Source organism: Typha angustifolia, chromosome 6 (genome assembly GCF_048772165.1).
Source record: "Typha angustifolia cultivar Huaian chromosome 6, ASM4877216v1, whole genome shotgun sequence".
NCBI lineage: Eukaryota > Viridiplantae > Streptophyta > Magnoliopsida > Poales > Typhaceae > Typha > Typha angustifolia.
In genome coordinates, this window is record NC_133244.1 from 6,443,557 (window position 1) to 6,464,460 (window position 20,904).

The window sequence follows — 20,904 nt, forward strand, 5'->3', positions numbered from 1 at the left end:
GTTGTGAGAGAGAATGAAATACTTAAAAAGATTTCATTTGATAACCTCTTAGCTAGCAAAGGTACAACTTCCTGCAAATTTATGAGTATACTCATGTTTGAATCATATGTCAATACCAGTGACACTGACTTAACTGAGACACTACTAAATCTCTGCTTCTCTAAAAAAAAAAGAACACCTTGGTCAAAAATTTAATTTTGTCCTTAAGAATGGTGCATAAATTGGTGTGAGCTAGCATATATTACCAAAGACACTCTTCCCTCCTAGTGTTTCTATTGAGAAACACCCAAATCACTTCATAATGGGATGATGAATGGGTTAATCATCACTTGTGCTTTCTAAGCTGTTTGCCAAGAAGAAAGGAGTTGATCATGACAAGAGCTTCTTCAGGTTTGTTTAGAGGCACCAAATGCCCTGCTCCTCTAATTGTCACCATGGTCAGCCCTTCATACTCCACAAACCTTCCTGCCACCTGCATGCCATTTCTTGATCATTTGTTATCTTGTAAGTGTAAAACAACAACATCTAATAGTAATGGTGGAACTGTACAAAATTTCACATCAGTAGATTAAGTTGTTAGTAACTAAAAGTTGATCAGGATTTAGGATTTAGATTTTAGCACTAATTTTATGAAAGAATGGAAGAAGCTAGATATGATTACAGGTTTCTGGTTTGAAAGAACTGGAATGACAGGAGATGATAGTTTTAATTTCTCATCACTTCTTGAATGCCCAACTTGTTTAAATAATTTTAGCAAAATTTATCAAAAACAGCCTATATCTTATCTTTATTATCACTCTATTGTATGAATATTTATTATTTAAACATTACATTTTGCTTTTAATGTCTCAAAAATATCCTGTCATTAGTTTCTATAGCTGACAACTATCATATATATGAGTAATTCTAATTATAAGTGTAAAAATAATGTTAATACTCTTGACTAAAATTTTTAAAGGTAAGGTCAAAGTAAAAGAACAACCATATTTTAAAGTCAAATTAGCAGTATTTTATATCTGTCTATTTTTTTTTAAAGTAACAAAATATTTCCTATTTCCTTTGGAGCAATCAGATATTTTGCCTTTGTAGGGTGTGGATAAATTGTATTTTTGATAAATTTCCCTCAGTTTTAATATGTCAGAACTTAAAATTCTCTAAACCATGGCTCATAGTTTTCCAAAATTTGAAATCTCTCATTCTGTTTGAACTTTGAGATACTATTCATGCAGTACAAAGTGCTCAAGAGTTGGCAGACCTGTTTGTTGTGGTACCATGGATGCCACTGTGTCTTGAGGGGAAGGTCAAGAGCTTCCATGCAATACCTGGACCCAATCACTGGAACCCTGCCATCTGCATCCCCACTGCAGTACAAACACCACAGGGCAAAAGGTTAAACATAACACAAGTATTTGTGCATTGACATGGGAAGGGGGGGGGAGAAGATGAACAGAACAAGAAGATAACAACAAACCCTAATTCTATTAGCAGGAAGAAGAGGAGGAGAAGTGGACAAAACCTGTAGACCCAAATTTTTAACCCAGCTTTGATGAGTTTGGAGTATATGGGCAGGACTGAGAACACTGTGAAGTTGTATGTGTCCAAAATGGAATCACTGCAAGAATGAATAGATAAGTAAACAAATCTATGTGTAGAATAGTGGTTGGTTTTTCCAATCCTGACACTATCTTCAGTTGTTCTGTCTTCCCAATATTAAAGTGAAGCTCTAGATCTGCTACCTATGTCACAAAAGGAGGAGGAGTTTTTTTTTGTACACTTATTAAATCTCTCATTTGTATGTATACCTACTTAAAATTGATGTTTGTGTGTACATGATTTTTTTTTAAACCCATTAACTTTTTGCATGGATACTCTCGAGGTTAGATAAATTTTAAAAAAAGTTTTTAAAATTATAACTTATTGTTGTTAAATAGTAAACTGCAGGATATCCAGGCATTCATACAAATATGAAAGTTAGAAAGATACACACCCAGAAACCCCACCAAAAAAAATTAAAGGAAAAGAAAACTCATTTTGATGCATCTGCAAATTGACTATCCTGCTACTGTTACTCTGTTAGCAATTTTCACAAAACTAAATGCAAAAAAGAAGGCAAAAAGAAAACAACTAATGATGAAGAAGATAAGTAAGGTAAAACTCACTTGCAAACCCCCCATCTCCCATTAATCTTTCCACTAGCATTTGCATGAAGAGATCTCTGGACATCAACCATATTGAAGTAATCTTCAGCGTAGGAAGAGAAGCATGGATCATACCCTGAATACATCCTTATTCTCCTCCCAACTCTCCCCTTGGATATTAAAATTCATCTCACTTGGTGTTAGCTTATCTCAAAAGGAAACACAGAAACTTAGATGGGAAAAGGTTGACCTTTTTTATCATACCTTAGCTTTTGTTTCATCAACTTGATCCATGGTGCCTGATGAGGTTTGAGCAAGATTGCATTTAGGTGCATAAATATTGTAGATGTCTATTTCACTGTACTCATTGAAGATAATGTTCATCGCATCATTGCATGCATTGGACCAATCAAGGAGCTTGAAGTTGCAAACATTTTTAGCTTGTTCATAAACTTGATCAGAAACTACACTATGGCTCCAAGCATACTCTAATAATCCTTTCGAATCAAAATAATCATCGGTTTCCGGGTTTCCGACCTGCAATTAGGTTAAACTAGAGTGTGACATATTGCAAAGAACATAAGAATCAGATAGCTAACTAGTACTCAATTGAGATGAAGTTTTACTCTCTCTCTCTCTCTCTCTCTCTCTCTCTCTCTCTCGAAATGAAGGATCTTTTAACAATTTATCCTTTTTTATATAGGTTTTTTTATTCACTTCACACCCAATATCATTTAGTTATTGAGGTTTACTCTTATAATTACTTTATTTTAACAGTGCATTTTTAGTAAATATAAAAAAGAACACCTTAAACAACCATTATATTTGTCATTGCATTTTCAAAATATACCTGAGTAATCCTATGATTTAATGACACTTAAAAAAACAGCCAACTGATAAACACATAATATAGGGTGTGAAATTAAAATCATTTCTTTCATCTCAGTAGGATAATACTTTTGTCTTAATGCATTGGTATGTATCATAAACACTCTATATTTTGCTTTCCTTATCATTAACATCTTGCAATATGTTGCTATTCAACCATTATATATTACTTTTAATGTCTCAAAAGCACCTTACTTTATCATGTAAATGAATTGAATTAATTTTAGCTATAAAATGACCTTAATAATCCTGACTAAGTATCTTAGAACTAAAGTAAAAAACAAAAGGAGAACCAAATTTTAAAATAAAATGAAGAGTATTTTAAATATTTTAAATTTATAATTTTTAAACATTATAGAATATTCTCTATTTCACTAGCAGCAATGATCTTAATTTTGGAACTCACAATAAACCCCTTGAAGTTGATATATGGATATGTCCTCCTATCCTTGTTGTGCTCATAGATAACTTCAGCAAGCTGGGGAACATAATGACCTGCATTCACAAAGTAAACAGATTCTTCTGACTTCTCTGCAGAAAAGGTTTGTATGACACTATGACTTCTTTGTTTCACATCAATACAATCTTTTTCTTCTTGTGGTTAAAATCACTAGAATCTTCAGCAGATGTCTATTGTGACATATGGATCCAAGCCACTAATAATTGTCCATTCATGGGCCCAATGGAGCATCTATCTGTCTAAATGCATAGGAAATATACAAGGATTTGATGTATTGGACTAGTTTTGGATGGTTTGTACAGAAGCTAGCTAGGATAAGACAATGGCATGCACTTGGTTATTGTGCCTTTCATTTTTATAAAAGATTTCCTCTGTTTTTTTTTCTTCAATCTGAGATGCAAGCATAGATTTTATTATAATATCTGAGAAGGCATCCCATACATTTTCTTTCTTCAGAATCTTGCTTAGTTTTAAATTTGTAGATGTGGTCTGAAATGCTCATGAACTTAGGCTTGATGAAAAGAGTAAGACATCTTTACCTGCATAGCTCTCTCCTGCAATATAAAAATCATGGGCTTGGTACTGAGGAAACCTTCTCAGCCAATTTACCAGGAAGCTATAAGCATCCTCAGCTACCAAAAAAGAAATATAAAATCCATTAACATGTAAAGTGATATCTTTCCATGGCTTAAAACTTGAAAAGTAACATTACCCACAAATTTATCCTCCAACTTGGTGAGATCTGAGGATGTATTGGTGTAGGAGAATCCAACACCAACAGGAGACTCCACAAATAGCAAATTAGCCTCTGACCAAATTGCAAAAGAGAGAGTTTTGATTAAACAACTTCAGATTTATACAAGGGCAGGCATCAGCAAATGCAATCAAATGTAAACCTTTATTCCAAGCATGCGCATTGAATTCAAGCCCTGTTCCATTTCTCTTGACTCTGAGAGGCCCCAATTCCGCAGCTGCTCCATAGCCTATTGATGAACACCCAGGGCCTGCAACCTCAAGAGAAGAATCTTATTTTTATTACCCAAATGCCTCCTTTTTTTTGTGCGCTTTAGTGCATGTAAAAGTCTCATGCATGGGAGGAGCAGCAGAAGTATAGAGAGAGAGAGAGAGAGGAGAGGGGGGGGGGGGGGGGGGGGGGGGGGGGAGTGACCTCCATTGAGCCAAAGAAGGAGAGGCTTCTCTGAAGGCAAGATTTGGGCCTCAAAGAACCAGTAGAAGAGTGCCCTGCCATTGTCTTTATTGACTGTAATGTAGCCTGAGAACTGGGAGACTGGAGGGGTTTTGGGCTGGCCTGGGAGGTTAAAAACTCTATCAGATTCTTGGGCATGTAGAGGTTTAAAGCTATGTGCAAAGGAAAGAACAAAGAGGATGGTGATGAGGGAGAGTGGATATGTGGATTTGGGTGATGATGCCATGTCCTTTTTCTCTTTTCTCTGTTACTTGGAGAAAGAGGTAGTAGAGAAGGGAGTAAGAAAGACAGAGGTGCATGTGAATCTATTAAGTTTAGAGAAACAGGAATGGCAAAGAGAGAGAGAAACATCACGAGGTCATCTTTATATATATATATATATATATATATATATAGATGGGACCACAACAATGAGTTCAAAAGTATGAAGAATTATTCAACTAGATGTATAGAAGTTGTAAATTAGAAGAATATTATTAGCTTCCTCAAAAATTTATCCATAGAAAAGCAACGATTAAGAACAAATATTGTAAGATTTTAATAAGGCCCGGATTTCTCCCTTTAAAATACTATTCCTTCTTAGTAGACTCCATATCAAATTATAAGTTTCCTTTTAAATTTTGTAGATTTGATTCTAGTAGTATTTAATATCATCTACAATTTCTTTCTTTCTCATAAAAATTGAAACATAATATGATTAACGGAGACAATTAGGGCCGTCAAAATAAACAAGCAGCTTGAGTTTAACTCACGGCTACCCGTGACTTAGCTCGATTCAATAAGCTCAAAAATATTATATATGATATATATTATGTATATTTATAACTATTAACTGCTATGCTCGTTTACATCTTGAAATTAAACTAGATTTATTTGTGGTATGAAAATATTCTCTGTTTAAGCTCATTTAAGCTCGTCTCCTTTAGGGAGAAGATTAACAGAAGCTAGGTATTATTTCAATACTTAATCCTAAGTATTTTATCTTTTTATATACTTCAATATTATTAATTAATTTTTATTGCTAGTTATAATATTTTATTCTATTATTTTAATTTTGTGATTACTAATCTATGGATGAACATATATTCGAGTTGAGATAAATACTATAAAAATTATTTTTGATCTTTTAGTAATATTATTGGCAGAGTTTTGTTTTAATTATTAAATGGTGAGTCGTATAGAAATTGATGATAATAAAACTAAATTTATTATTTAAAAAAGAAAAAAGAAATAGATTATATGTTGTATATAAAAATAATAATAATTTGCAGAGAAATTTTAAGCAAGCATGTATTATTTTAGTAATCACCATTGATATTATTATTATTATTATTATTAGTATAAAAATTTTGAGATTAAGATAAAATGAGGACTTATTCTAAGATAAAGAAAAAATTTATCCGAATTTCTTATTAGGTAGGTATTTAACTGCAAAAGGAAGGATAAAAGTTCAGATAAAAAATATAGAATAAGATAGTGTTGGTTGGTTTGTAATAGTTGGGACTTAAAAGAGTGATAAAAATGATCAAATTAATCTCATTGCCCTTTTTATAGTTTAATATAAATAGATTTTTATTATGTTTATAGCCAACGTATATAAAAAAACTTGAATAGGAATCCGGATAAGGCGTACACAATGGCTTAGGTTCTAGTTATGATGAATAAAGCCCACTAACTAACTCACTAAGAAGCCCATGGACTTATACTCCTACTGGTTTTTTTCAATGTTAGTTTTGAGATTCCGAAAGTAACTTTCTGAAAGTGACCAACGAATTTTAATCTAAATCTCCACCAAAATCAATTATGTTGGGAAGGCCCAAGACTAATCTGGCCCAATAAATTTTTAATTTATTTTTGAATCCAAGTCCAATCCATTGGCATATCTCTTTTTTTTTCTTTTTTTTTTTATCATTCATGAGCCCGAGGGCTAAATATGGACTAGACAAAGGGCCAACCCTCCCTAGATACAGAGGAGGCACTTTAGGCCCCATTGAGCTTTTTAACTGTCTAGTCTAGGTTTCAAGCTCAAACACCGTCGATATCTGCTCCAAGTTGTTTTTCCAAACTAACCGTACTGTCGAGCTATCAACCGAATCGAGCCAAGCCACTAAACTACCAACCACTAAACAATTTCTCCACAATATTGTTTGGGGTTGGAGTTAAACTCATGACCTCCTTGGTCACGAGCAAGGTACCTACCAACTCTACTAGAGTTGGTTGATTGGCATATCTTAGATCAAATAAACTCGACAAAACTGTATTATAATGGTTTAGATAACATATAATTAGAATTTAGGAAAAAAATATATAATAGTGATAATATGAATGCTATAAAAATTCAAAGATATTATCGATTCAATAGATAATTATTTATTTTTAAAATATATTATCTTGCACGTTATTTTTTTACAATTATATATATCTTAATAAGTTATTAAGTAAAAAACATATATAATCTTCTTGACTAATATGTCTTTATTTTAGGTAATATAGTTTTAGAAATAAGTAAACAGTATGAAAACCGGCTATTATAATCATTAGATTAGGATTATAAATTTTAAAGGAATATTAAAGCATTTGTGACTAAACCTTTTATAAGTCTAACCTTAACTTAATAACAAGAATAATAAATCATCCCTCACATTTTTTTTTAAAAACATGCGTAACCAATCACGCGCCGCCAAGTATTCAGCTTGTAGTAAATTACAACAGCAAGAGCTGCAGGGAATCGGCTCTCTCTAGAGTTATATATCACATTTCAAGCAGCAATATGACAAAAATTATTTATTGGAACAAACTTTGTCAAGAGTCTTAACAGCACTAGTGGAGGATTAGAGTTAAGCATGTGCATAAGTTAGCCAACATTAGGGTTGTCATTAGTGTTGGTATCTTTCTTCTTCTTCTTCTTAATCCTATATTATACTGGTTGTTATGCTATGATTAGTTAAATATGCGCAATTAGCGGTCAGCTAATTGGTCTGGAGCTGGTTAATTAGGAGAGTAGATGAGGACTTAGAAGACTATTCTAATGGTGTTTGTTAAGCTTCATGTGATTATAGAATAGTCTTATAAGAACACAACAAAAAGGGCATGCAATAATAGAAACAGCAATAACAACAAAGATTAAATGTATATTATTACTATTATTTATAAGCTTCATCAAGTTCACAAGAATTCTTAATGTGTAACAATGTTACTTTGTCCAAGTAGTTAGGCAAATTCTTAATGTCAGAAGATAATGATAAAATTGTTAGAGTCGAGGCCTATGCTACGATATCATGTTAATTCATTAATTATTCTAAAAGTTTAATCTATTAGGTTCGCTAAAACTTAGGCGACGATAAATCTATATCTAATCACAATTTCCTTGATAGTAGATACATCATCCAAATGGAATGATAGAAGTGGTGGTTTGGGCCTATTCTATAATCTAAATTTGCTTCAGTTGCATCAAGAGGCATAGCCCATAAACAAAAACCTAGATCATGTTGGAATTACAAAGGGAATATAGCTTTGTACTTCATATGAGCATCATCACTTTCCCTTGCTCCTAAGAAAACTCTAAACCACATGCTTCTACCTAGAGCTAAGACAACACTTTGTCTTTTGTCCTTAACCCAATCTAAACCTCAATTAGTGATGATTAATACGACGCCGATCTTAATCAACACTCGGCGGTGATGGAGTGGTTGATCATATGGTAATTAACAAAAGAAAATTAACTTTGATCACATAATTTAGTTTAGGGTTCTTTTTCATATATGCCCTTCAAAAAAATTTTATTTGATTTGCATGTATATCTTTTAAAATCCTTAATTCTTATTTTCATGTATTTTTCTTATTAAAGGATATATTTAAACTTTATGTTAAATTATTTAGACTTAACTTGCAAAGTAATTGGAAGGGTATCAATGTAAGGGATACAAGTCAATAAGGAAAAAGAAAGTATAGTTTAATTGTAATTAGATCTCTAAGTACTTATTAAAGCTTAATTGCTGCTGCGTAATGAATAATAAAACTAATTAGGATTGGGAGTTTGAGACCTAGTCAGCAGACGGCAATTTTGTGTGCCTTCCACATGGAGAGATCTCCGGGGCGAAGGGTAAGGAGAAACTGTGACAAATAGTGACGACTTTATTCTTGCTTCTTGAATTAAGGAGTGTGTTTATTAAGCACATAAATTTAAAAATTTAACCTTATTGCAAAAGGAGGGGGAAAAAAGAAATTATATGCCAGAGTAGTGGAGTCATAAAGATAATTAGATCTACAATCTAATTAGGTTAGAGTCCGGTCGGGCATAAAAATCTCTCTTAAATCGCTAGAAAAAAGTTGCGATTTAACTCATTATAAGAAAAAGGAGATAGAAGGTGGATCTGCGAACGGACTGTAATTTGCAAGCCAGTCAACAGCGCGACCAGTAACTGCTTCATATCAGCAAAGGCGATTTTAATGTCTGGCTTGTTCACACAATGGCCTTGTGAATTGTGATACTTCCAAATAAGGAAAGTATTGGTGGCTACTATATGACCATGTTACAAGATTAATATTGGAGGGCCCAGTTGGAATCCATGTCCACCAATCATCCATCATACCAACTGCTGATTTGATGAGGCAAAAATTTTATTTATTTATTTTTACTGAAGCCAATGTATGGTGAGTTTCATGGTGTTTAGTTCAAATCTACATTCTTTAGCCCTACAAACAGTCTAAAAGATCAGACCCAAGTTTCCATGAAACTTTATTGGAATCAGTTGGCAAAACCTACTGGGAGGAAAAAAATAAAAATGCTAAGATCTAGCCGAGCAAGTAGTTGGACAATAGCATGTACAATGTTGTGAGCCCCTTGCTCCCTCTCCACTAGCCAAGAGATTGTTCATGAGTATATTAAACCATTAAGGTTTCTATTTATTACACCAATAACCTGATAACCCCTGAAATATGCATACCATAGAAGACGGCAATCCAGTGATTAAATTTGTGCTACCCTAGCAGAGGTAGAGGTATCTTTCCACCACCCATTTGTTTATGTATTGATTTGCTACCCCTACTATAGAAGATAACAAAAAATGGAGTTTAAATTGGATTACAAAATTCCAGTGATCCCTAGGCAAAGACACCAAGTCAAAAAGAGCACCACGGTCAGCATTTCAACAGGAATCTCCTACTTGTACTTGGCCAACTTATAGCCTTTTTGAATCTCTCCACATATGCCATAACATCCTCTCTCTCTCCTCCTCCTCCTCCTCCTCCAAATTTATATACCCCCTTCTCCCTCTCCTACTTCAAACTATCCTTCTCTCTTCTTCTTCTTCTTCTTCTTCTCTCCTATTCTTCTTTCGCTTTTTCTGAACGTTGGCCAACGTTCAGAAGCATATACATATACATATATATACATATATATATTTATATTTATATTTATATTTATAGATATAGATATAGGTATTGGCGATCGCAGAAGCAATGGTCGTGGCTTCTGCGACGCTCGGTTACACGGATATAATCCGGGCCCGGAGGATCCCAGAGATCGACCTCTCCCAAGATAGAGACCGTGTGAAAGACCTCGTCGTGAAGGCTTGTGAGGAATTCGGGTTCTTCAAGGTGATCAAACATGGGGTCCCGGAGGAACTGATCACTCGGATGGAGTCCGCCGGGTCGGAGTTCTTCGCATTGCCGGCCCGGGAGAAGATGAAGGCTGGACCACCTACTCCTCTTGGGTATGGGAGTAAGACCATAGGATTCAATGGCGATGTTGGAGAGTTGGAGTACCTTCTCCTGCATGCCAATCCTGCCTTTGTTAGTAACAAGGCAGTGTTAATAAGCAAGAAAGACCCATCAAAATTCAGGTAATTTTACTAACATTAATGTATGCAAGATTTCTTTTTCTTATTCTTTTTTTTTTTGTTGAAAAAAAAATAAAGAAGAAGAAGAAGAAGCATTCTTTGGCTTTGATCTGGTTTCCTCTTGTAGGAGACCCATGGAGAGAGATGTTAATATCTTAATCATTATTGTCTCGTTGTCGGGTTCTGATTGGTGGTAGCTTTTGGATCTTAAACGCAAGCATATGTTTACTGCTTGATATATACACAATACCACCAAAAAGATAGACAAGATGTGGGGTGGAATGATTGGATTGCAGTTTGATGGCACTATGAATCAATCCACTCCTTTATGTTTCTTATAATTAATGCAATAACTTGTTCAAGTGGCATTTGTTATCTGACCTTAAATCAGCCATTCACCAATGGTTTTGGAGAAGAAGCATTAAGATATCATGAATTGTCAATTTAGAGGGTCACATCAAAACAAAAACTAAATGATAAATGAATTAGCTCTTCTTTATCCTTGTGTAGTGAGTGACCCAATATCTTAGGAGTCTGAATATTAATACCTAAGATGAATAATACTGAAACAATTATTACATTAATTAGATAGCCTTTCATCTAATATATATATATACATATGCATATATACCTCTACTAGTGTTTGCTAGGTGGTTAGAAAGGCCATGGATAGGGGCCCAATCCAAAGTAAATCCTCCAACCAATCTGATAGTTCCAAAACCTCACAAGTTGCCAACAAAATAATACAAGGGCACTGTGGATGATCAATGACAGAGGTTTCAGAAAAATTTCAAAGTACAGGCCACCTGAATAAAATGATCCTGCATCATCCAATCCTATCTATATAAAGCCAAGCAAATGAGTGAAGCATGTACTATGATCTCTTTATGGTAAAATAAATGGCAGGCAGTGACATGTCATTCCAATCACCAGTGAGTGAGTGAGTGAGTGAGAAGAAAGTGACCAATCCAATCACACCTTTCTCTTAAAACTCTTCATTTTTTTTCCAAATTTTTTGTAAATTTTTTTTTCTTTTTACACATCTATGTCTGTCTGTCTGTCTGTCTGTCTTACTTTCAAACATCAAATCTCTGACAGAAATGCCTGGATATTTTATTTTATTATATTTTTATCTTCTGTTAATTATTATTGTGACAGTTATGTGGTTAATGAGTATGTGGACGCTGTGAGGCAGCTATCATGTGAAATACTGGCAATGGTAGGAGAAGGACTTGGGCTGAGGGACAGTGGGGCTCTCAGTAGGGCCATAAGGGACAGTGAGAGTGACTGCCTTGTCAGGTTGAACCACTACCCCCAAATGGTGGAGGAGGAGGAGGAGGAGGAGGAGGATGACAACATTAGCAGCAGGAGTAATGCAAATAAGAATAACAAAGTTGGACATCATCGTCGTCTTCTTCATCATCATCATAATAATAATAATAATAATAATAATAACAATAATAATAATAATAAAGGAAGGGTAGGGTTTGGGGAGCATTCCGACCCTCAGATCCTCAGCATCCTGCACTCCAACGACGTCGACGGGCTGCAGATACGGTCGCCGGCGGACGGCGGGGTCGACGGCGCCGCCACCTGGGTCCCCGTGCCGCCCGACCCAGATGCCTTCTTCGTCCACGTGGGCGACCTCCTGCAGGTTAGTAGCTTTGGCCGGTGAAATGACTAATTTATCCTTCACTCGCATCGGAATTCGCGAACAAAAAAAATTTGGGGGGCAGTAGCTGCATGATTGTGTGTGCGTGAGTGCGCACGTGCGCATTGTTTCTTTTCCTTTTTTACCACTGTTTTTACCTGCGCTAAAAGTAAAATAAATAATGGAAAAAAAAATTTAATAATAATAACATATAAAAAGATGTACATTTAGTGTAGATTTCCAAGACTAACTATAGTAGCTTGGAAACTGATTAGTTCATCTAACCTTATTTAATTAGTATTTTCTACTTTCTATAATCTATTCTAGTGCAATGTCAAAGGGATTTCATGTACAGGAGGTGTTGCTTCAATCTATCAATTGTTGCAAACTGCTAACATGACTCTCCCTAAAATTATATTGCAGGCTATGACAAATGGAAGACTGGTGAGTGTGAGGCACAGGGCAATGGCTAACTCCTCCTACAAGTCAAGGCTATCCATCGTCTTCTTTGGAGCTCCTCCCTTGCATTCACTGATCTCACCTCTGCCTGAGATGATCACGCCGGCGTTGCCTCGGCGATACAAATCGTTCACATGGGCAGAGTACAAGAAGACCATGTACTCCCTCAGGCTCAGCCACAACCGGCTGGATCTCTTCCGGGCCGATGACGGCGACGATGAACGGCGCTGATTTCGTCGGCACTGACTGAAAGATTCGCGCTAACTGCTGATTGTTGTCAAAGACGAGGAAGGCCAGGTTTTGCAAGGAGGTAGCTGCTTACAGTGAGATGTGTACTTTAGATCAAGAAGCGTGTACATTTTGTTGTACAATGCTTCTGCTAATTAATGTTAGATTGAATGGAATTCCAGTTGCCTACTAGATTGATAGTTTCTGCACCAACTATCAAAGTCTCTCTTTCAATATACAGAGAAACTGAAGCTTGAAGCATATACTCGTCATTGCTTAGCATAAGAAAGAACACACAGTAGATGTATGAAGTCATTTTACAAATAATAAACCAATATACTATATCTTGAAATAAATAGTGGATCAATAACAAATGTTAGCAGTACACTGAATGAGTCGCCATTATGGCAAATATACACACAATTTTCCTGTTGTAGGACCTGAACACTAAAAATTGTGTGGTCTGTAGTGTACTAAACCACCAGGCACCACCCACCTCAGTATCCACCAATAGCAGCTCAGCAAAAATAATGAGCATGCCTTGTGGAATCAAAATGGATGAATAAATATACTCTTCTCCTATAATATACATGACCTTTCCTAGTTAGAAATGGATCCCTTTGTGTTTATTGTTTTAGCAGCTATACAGTGTAAGTAAAAATGGAAGAATGAGGTCTGCCATCAGTTATACGAGGATTTGTGACTTGGCGGCGCGGCGTGAGCACTTGGTGCGGCCGCTCTTGCTGAGACTGCAAGCACATCCCTCGAGAAGCTCAAGGTCTTCCTCACAAGTCAGGATAGAAGCCAACTCTGGATTTTCCAACAACATTTTTGAAGTCAGAAATCCAGCAATGGTCCAGGTCTGATAGAGGCGCGACTGCTTTCCGATAAATCTTCCGGTTCGGGTATCATAATACTCTGGCCACTTGTCATTCAAGAGCCTCTTCTCTGCTAATGCAATGGCCTTCCTTGCCAACTCAGGCCTGCCCATTTTAATGCAGGCTAACGTGAACTGATACATCAAAGAAGAGAGGGTGGTCAGAGAAACGTTGTGAAGATCAGCGGACCAAGTATAGCAACATAATGATAAGCAAGTATTACCTGCCACAGTAGAGTAGGCCAAGATCCACCATTGTGGTATGACCATGGACTGCAAGAATAGAGCTTCTATTAGATATAACCAAATTGTTGAAAATGCTACATCAACTACTGAAACATTGATCTGATTAACTCAAAGAAAAGAGAGGCACAAATCCAAGTAGTGTATGAACCTGCTACCTATGGATATAGCTGATGTCTTAAATAGATTCTTTGAAGACATTGATGCATCAAAGCTATTCATCCAAGTCATACAATGCTGAGCATGTGTCAAAATGTCATACCAACACAATAAAGTGACTATTTTAAGGGACATTACTACCCAATTCTATCAGTAATTATGCTTGGTAGATATTGCAGTCATCATCTCATCGGCAACAAGAAAGTTGTCCCATTTGAACAAAACAATTTGCACATACTGATAGAAAATTTTCAATTTAGATAGTTTGTTAGAAAAGTAAAAAGAATTTGCAAAAAGCAGCAACTATTTGGCTGCCCAAGTAAAATATTAGAAGAAACAAAACCACTATAGTGTGCTTTAAGAAAATGAGCATGGACATACATGTATCTGGGTATTACTATAATTTACAATATCTGCAAATTGCCAAGCATGAACCTATGAAAAAACTGTGTGAATCATACCAAGCATTCCTATGCCATTCTACTTAATAACTTCAAATTTTGATGAGGATTTGATCCATTAACACAAAGCATGCCAATCTACTTGTCCTTCAAACAGTCAAGCTGTTGTTTCTCACAATTCTAAAACTACAGGCCCATGATCAAGTATACTTCCTAGTCTACTAACTAAGAACCAAAGGCAAATAGCATAATGGAAACTCAATGATAAGCAAGTCTCAAAGTGTGAAAACAGGATTCTAAACCCAACAACAGCAACCTCTGATAGAAACCTAAATAAACAATGTGAAAAGAACCTACATGAATATGGAAAAATATTCCCCCTCTTGTAACCCTCAATTTATTCAGTTAAATTGGCAGGACTCATGACTACCTTTTCATTGAAAAAGAAGAAGATATTGAAAACAACATACCAAAGGAAATCAGTATATTGAAAAGAAATGATGGTACGCAAGAAATCTTACGTATTCTTAGGATCACTGCCCGTAATTATACGCCATTCATCATATTCTAATGCAGGATAGCAAATTTTGAGAGGCATATTCCCCATGAGATCATCCCATTTCTCTTCAATAAGATTAAGGACTTCCTCAGCCTGTCTAGGAGTCGTTAGAGATGAAACGATAGCCCAAAGGTTGCCAAGAGAAAAGAATCTAAAATCCATATGAGCTGGTTGAAGATTCCCAATGAGATAACCACCTTTCTCAGGAATCCAATCTACCAGCCAAGAAGGGATCTGATCAGGATAGATGTTGAACTTGTTAGTAGCATCCTGGGAGTATTCTTCTGTTTTATAGCGATATATCTCATTGATCTTCTTCATATCCACCCAGTAGTACTCTCTTATGTGGAATGACAATGCACTAAGCCTGTTATTTATAGCACGAATGAGGTTCTGTGATCCATCATTGGCAGTAATCATCTCTCGCGAGCATCGAAGAGCAGAGTAGAATAAAGCCTGAAGAATGGATCTAGTCAGATACAAGATAAAATTTATGGCTGGTAATATGGACCTCCATGTACATTCAACTAGAGCATCAGTTTATAGGAAGATAGCATACGATTGATTTATCTAGTGTCATGAAATTCTCCTAGTACAGTAACAGACACCTCTGCTGTTTTCCATTCAAAGGCAAACAAGATGTATTCATGAACCACTACAAATTCCTTTTAGTATGCCTTTTCTAAATGAAAATGAAAAAAAGAAAAAAAGATATAACAGTGGCCAACTTAAACTCATTGATGCACTCACTTGGATCTCAAGAGGATGGCCATGAATTCCCATCCGCCGGTCTATCATGCAAGAGCCATCAGTGACCAGTAGAGTTGGGAACATGTCAAACCCATCAGACAAACATAAATTTAATATCAGCTTAATGCCTGTCTGCACATCTACTCTTTCTTGCAATGCGTAGTCTCCAGTGATCTTTCCATAAGCTCTTAGTAAGATAATCCACCATAATCCTGTCAATGAGGTAACTCCAACTTAAAAGCCTTCCAAATGTTTGCTTAAATTGGTTTGTCACTTAAAATTTTAAACCAGGATAAATGTAAATGACAGAGAATTCCAGATATCTTAAGAAAAACACACCAGAATCAACAGGGGCAACACGACCAATAGCTGACTCGCCAAAATCAGGGTCCAAAACCTCCTCAAATGCTTCATTGTTTCCATCCAGAGGAACAGTTCTAACCTTAAAGCTAGCCGGCATTAATCCTTGTCCAGGGCTATAGCAATCAACGGTCTTCTCCCAGCTCTGGTCATCAAAGAAGACACAAGAAAAATTAATTCAAAATTCATAAAGAAAAAGAAAATGCATTTACTTTTTGTAGTATTGCATTCATCGAGGATTAAACAGAGGTTTCTTTATTTCTAACTGATTGAAATATCACCAATTTATCTGGTATTGCTGGGTTCAAACGCCCACTTCTTTTTTTTTAAGTTGCTCAAAGTGTAGTCCTGGAGTTGTTGGCCCCAGACACTGAAGAAAACCATTCAACAGGAGCATTACAGACAATAAGAAGTAATCAAATACCAATCCCAAACATTAAGTGCAGTTTCTTAGCTAGCAAAAAGAGCCACCAATAGGTTCACTACACTGTTTCTATCTTTATCCAACTACAAACCCCTAAATACTCTATCTTATACACAAAGGAAGAATATTCGATATGAAATCCCAGAACAAGGATGTGAGAGACAAAAGTCCGACTATCTTGAACACAATAATTTCTCCAATAATATAGTAGAATGGGTTAACCAAAATTGTAATCTTTCCAAAGATATGATCAACCAAGGACCAGCGAAACCAGATAATTTTCACCAATTAAGGAACATAGATAGACAAATTTTGACAGGGAATTGCAAAAGAACCTACTTCACGAATATACCATTTTGACTAGGATATTTCCAAGGCACATAGGCAATTAGAAGCATCATAGCATCACATGATTTAACATGATTAAGAATTATATCAATTTTATATCTTCCTAATTAGACAAAATCCAAAAGATATCAAGATCCAACCAATAAACGAAATCAGAGGAACCCAATACGCAACCCACGAAAAAGTTGCGATCTCTATGATTCTTACCTGCAATTGCAAGGTGTGGAGGAGGAAGTTCCTCACGATCTCGGTCTCCCCCTTGAGGAGAAACGCGAGCGCCGATGGCACGAAATCCCTAATAAACACCTGATCATAATTCAATTGGCTCCCCGCCGCCGGGTCATCCGCGGCCACCGTCCCGACCGGGCTGCCGCAATAACTTACCACCGATCTCTTCAGCAACCTCCAGGCCTCCTTCTCCGACTCCGTCTCCTCCCTCCTCTTCACCTCCTCCATCGCCACCTCCTTCACCTCCTCTGGCGCTGGCGCCGCAGGAACCTCCGGTACCACCTCGGGCCTCTCGAACACGAGCGGCTTCACGGCGCCGAGGCCCTGAACATAGATCCGCTCGAAGGCCTTGTCCCCAGCGCCAGAGAGGGGGTCCGCCGACGTCGATAGGCGCCGCGCGGACGCCGGATCGGTCGCCGGTGCGACGGCGGCGCGGATCCAGATTCGGCGGTGGTGGGGGTACTTTTGGAAGGGCATGCGATGGTGGGGACATCTCAGGAAGGGAACCCGGTGGTGGCGGGGGCATTTCGGGAAGAGCTGGGCCACGAGGAGGCGGCAGCACGGCCTCACGGTGGCGATCCCCAACCCCATGGTGGTCGTCGCGCTCATGTCGCCGCGGAAGGACTAATTTGCAAACGTAATGGAAATATCCAGGGGCCAAATTGTAAACGCGAGGGGCTTCTTCGTAGTTGAGATTAAAACGGGTGGAAGACGGGTTGCAACTTGCAAGTCTTGAAAAGGGGCTAACGGGGAAAGAAGAGGAGAACTCGGGGTTGTCTTTGAATAAATAAACGAGGAAAACTATCCTTGCGGAGAACGGGAAGGTTGGGTGGGAGGGTATTATTTATAAGGGCGGTGGAGGTGGAAACTACGTCGGAGGTGAGGCGACTGGCGAGGGATGGCCTCAAAAAATACTTTTCTTTTATTTTCCACAATAAAAAAGGACACTTGGCAGAAGATATTACAAAAATGGCTTAACTTGTATTTAGTAAATCGCCCTTTAATTGTGGGGATAAATATCTCTTTCCTTAATATTTTCATAAATAAATTTTTAATTAAGTTTATTGAAACATAAGGCAGCCATATTTACAGCTACACCCTTAGAAGTTAGAGCATGTGATATTTTAGTCATCAAACTGCACTTTGGGTCCCAATTTATCTCTATTCGGATGCGGCAATAATAAGTCTGAGCTCCCTATCCGTAATTAAAGACAAATTGGATGGCCATTTCGTCAAATTACAGTTAAACCGTATACACGCAACGATTCATTCACCTCATCGTCACATGGGAACACCGCGCATCAGCCAACAACCAACAAGTTATGACGATATTCTCCTCAAATCTCCGTCCGTCCGATTTCAATCCAGCGGCTCTCGTGCGGTCTCGACCGCCGAGATATCGTCTCGAACGAAGATATTAAGAAAGAAAGGGAGGGTGGGGGGTTTGGATTGGATAAGGTTTGTCGGATCTGACGTGGCGGAGAGATTTTTCTCACGCTTTTTTTCTCTTTTTTTGGCCACAAAGCATGTGCTTTTTTCGGTGGCCTATAGTTTCTCCGGCCACCGGAATCGCGCCACGTGTCGCGAGCGCTAAAAGCTATTTTGGAGCGGTCTAGAGAACAGCATCGTGGTCAAAGTCGAGGGGCATAAATTTCCACCGGTGGGCATCGGTGGGCAGGATCTTTTATGAGGGGAGTGAAGGGTAAAATGGTAATTACACGGTGGGAGAGAATAGTAGCTACTGTGTTACGTCGTAGAAGAAAGGTAGTCGCATTCAGATGGGGAGAAAATGTGGAAGGGATTGATGGAGAATTGGGGATTGGGGATTGGGGATTGGATCCTACTCCACGCCACGCATATCATGGCGTGCAAAATGAGGATTAGATGAGATGGTTTTTATTTATTTATTTATTTTATTTTTTTTTGGGGGGGGGGGGGTGCAAATTTTTGAAATCAAAAATAAATTTAGGATATATTTTCTTAATTTGACCAAAATTTAAAAAAAAAATTAGAAAAAAAGGAGTTGGTGAAGATCTAAGCTAGGCCTAGGCTCATGATGGGCCTGGCCCAAAACAAAGCCCATGGGCTATGCCGCAGGGAGATAGAGTTGGGACTTGGAATTGAGAATAGTTATTTTGGGGTTGTAGTTATTTAGGGATTAAAGGAGATATTATATATTGATCATTAGATCTTTGATCTAATCCTTTATAATTATACATAATAGAAATTAATATGTATTCTATATAAATATATTTGAGCTTATCGAGCCGAGTCTTTACTTACTCTACGCTTCCTCAGTAGAGGTGAAAATATAGGATATGGGTTGCAAAATTCCTTTCCATCCTTAATTTGAAGATACAGATAGAAATTCTAACTAATCACACATATGAAATTCAAGTTTAAATATCTATTTATCTATAAATATATATGTTGAATTCACTATCATTCAATAGATTATTAAAATTTCTAGCTCTCCTAATCGAAGTAAGTTATATTTTATTTTGACAAATCAACTCAAGTGCGCCATCGAATGTGTATTAAAGCATTGATTGCGTGTATCCAACGGTCTTGATTAAATCATCAAATGCATGTGATCCATGTCTTGATATATATTTCAATACCACATAAAACTTATTGAGATAAATAAATAGCCGGGCTTTAGCTAATTAGAGAAAAATAAAACCACACAAAATAGGGTATATCTATCTATATCTTATTCACTTCTTTTTTAAATTAATCTTATACCCCTTTGAAGTCATCTAGCTATTCGCAAAATTCCAAAATTTATCTCAAGAAATTTCAAACCCTTCATCAAATGGCAAGAGGATGTGAAAAATAGCATTCTTTCCAAAAAGCCGAAAAAATTGTAGAGCTTTTGACCAAATTAGCCCAGTTTTGATTAATTTTTATTAAAATAAGTTACTCCTCAAACTTAGTATCAATTGGGATCTAATTTACTGTAACCATAATAAAAATATTGAATTAACTACTTTTTTGTATCTCTGAGTAAAAATAATAATCAATTCAGCGTTTTTATCTGGTCCTAAAATACTGGTTAATTCAGTATTTTATGTATATAAATTATTTTAACTTATTATTTTTTATAGTTAAAAAAATTATCTAACAATAAAAATGTTAAATTAATTAGTATTTTTATTAAAACTACAGTAAATTATATATACTTAATAGTAAATGTAAGAGATAGTCTATTTTTTTAAAAAATAATAAAATAAATAAAATAAAACTCGAAATTCCAATCCAATTCGTCGTAGATTCTAAAAAGGACTCCTTACTTTCTTCGATCCGTTTGACCGTTGGCTGCGCAACTTCCGAGGAAGTGACCGACAGGTGTCCACTGTTGGTTATGAGTCACGGCTGACGTCACCAATTGGTATTATATTTCAGTATAAAGTATTACTACAAAAGTCAACCAATGAAATTGATCACCATTTGAGGGCAATTTCTAATCGGCTCAATTCTCGCGTCATAAATCAACTATTCAATAGTTTTTCTAATTCGCATCTAGAATATTTAATGCCACGTTCCATACGAAGAAAGATAAAATATTAAAATTAGTCACCATTTTTATGAATAATATAGCAATCTATATTCTATATAAACCATTAAACAGTCAACCAAAATAATAAACAAATATTCTGTGGAAACCCATTTTTATCTTCTAAA

The 20,904-nt window shown here is 36.5% G+C and overlaps 3 protein-coding genes across 3 annotated transcripts; 1 reads left to right on the forward strand and 2 right to left on the reverse strand.

The window, feature by feature from the left end:
- Positions 1-19: 19 nt before the first annotated feature.
- LOC140761113 (serine carboxypeptidase-like 26) lies at positions 20-5,033 on the reverse strand. Its single transcript, XM_073098309.1, has 10 exons — positions 4,655-5,033; positions 4,383-4,490; positions 4,199-4,294; positions 4,026-4,118; positions 3,433-3,521; positions 2,403-2,675; positions 2,160-2,308; positions 1,517-1,612; positions 1,256-1,361; positions 20-472 (listed from the first exon to the last, which is right to left on the reverse strand). Exons 1-10 carry the CDS (start codon positions 4,917-4,919, stop codon positions 326-328), a joined length of 1,422 nt encoding a protein of 473 aa, XP_072954410.1. The 5' UTR covers positions 4,920-5,033; the 3' UTR covers positions 20-325.
- A 5,120-nt stretch (positions 5,034-10,153) lies between these two features.
- Positions 10,154-13,130, forward strand: LOC140761264 (gibberellin 2-beta-dioxygenase 2). The gene is made up of 4 exons (XM_073098526.1): positions 10,154-10,536; positions 11,692-11,903; positions 12,009-12,187; positions 12,608-13,130. The coding sequence occupies exons 1-4, from the start codon at positions 10,154-10,156 to the stop codon at positions 12,872-12,874; spliced, it is 1,041 nt and encodes a 346-aa protein (XP_072954627.1). The 3' UTR covers positions 12,875-13,130.
- A 68-nt stretch (positions 13,131-13,198) lies between these two features.
- LOC140760852 (neutral/alkaline invertase 1, mitochondrial-like) lies at positions 13,199-18,049 on the reverse strand. Its single transcript, XM_073097897.1, has 6 exons — positions 17,200-18,049; positions 16,200-16,365; positions 15,861-16,072; positions 15,073-15,566; positions 13,973-14,021; positions 13,199-13,883 (listed from the first exon to the last, which is right to left on the reverse strand). Exons 1-6 carry the CDS (start codon positions 17,827-17,829, stop codon positions 13,557-13,559), a joined length of 1,878 nt encoding a protein of 625 aa, XP_072953998.1. The 5' UTR covers positions 17,830-18,049; the 3' UTR covers positions 13,199-13,556.
- Positions 18,050-20,904: the final 2,855 nt, after the last annotated feature.

Bases quoted from the DNA above. Each gene is read 5' to 3' on its own strand.
- LOC140761113 (XM_073098309.1), bottom strand. From the start codon at position 4,919: ATGGCATCATCACCCAAATCCACATATCCACTCTCCCTCATCACCATC. The intron at 4,491-4,654 runs GTCACTCCCCCC...TTGAGGTTGCAG, and splicing joins CCTTCTTTGGCTCAATGGAG to GCCCTGGGTGTTCATCAATA. The intron at 1,613-2,159 runs GTGAGTTTTACC...TCATTCTTGCAG, and splicing joins GGGAGATGGGGGGTTTGCAA to TGATTCCATTTTGGACACAT.
- LOC140761264 (XM_073098526.1), top strand. From the start codon at position 10,154: ATGGTCGTGGCTTCTGCGACGCTCGGTTACACGGATATAATCCGGGCC. The intron at 10,537-11,691 runs GTAATTTTACTA...TTATTGTGACAG, and splicing joins AAAGACCCATCAAAATTCAG to TTATGTGGTTAATGAGTATG. The intron at 12,188-12,607 runs GTTAGTAGCTTT...ATTATATTGCAG, and splicing joins ACGTGGGCGACCTCCTGCAG to GCTATGACAAATGGAAGACT.
- LOC140760852 (XM_073097897.1), bottom strand. From the start codon at position 17,829: ATGAGCGCGACGACCACCATGGGGTTGGGGATCGCCACCGTGAGGCCG. The intron at 16,366-17,199 runs GTAAGAATCATA...TTTGATGACCAG, and splicing joins TCCACACCTTGCAATTGCAG to AGCTGGGAGAAGACCGTTGA. The intron at 15,567-15,860 runs GTGAGTGCATCA...TCCATTCTTCAG, and splicing joins GCCATCCTCTTGAGATCCAA to GCTTTATTCTACTCTGCTCT.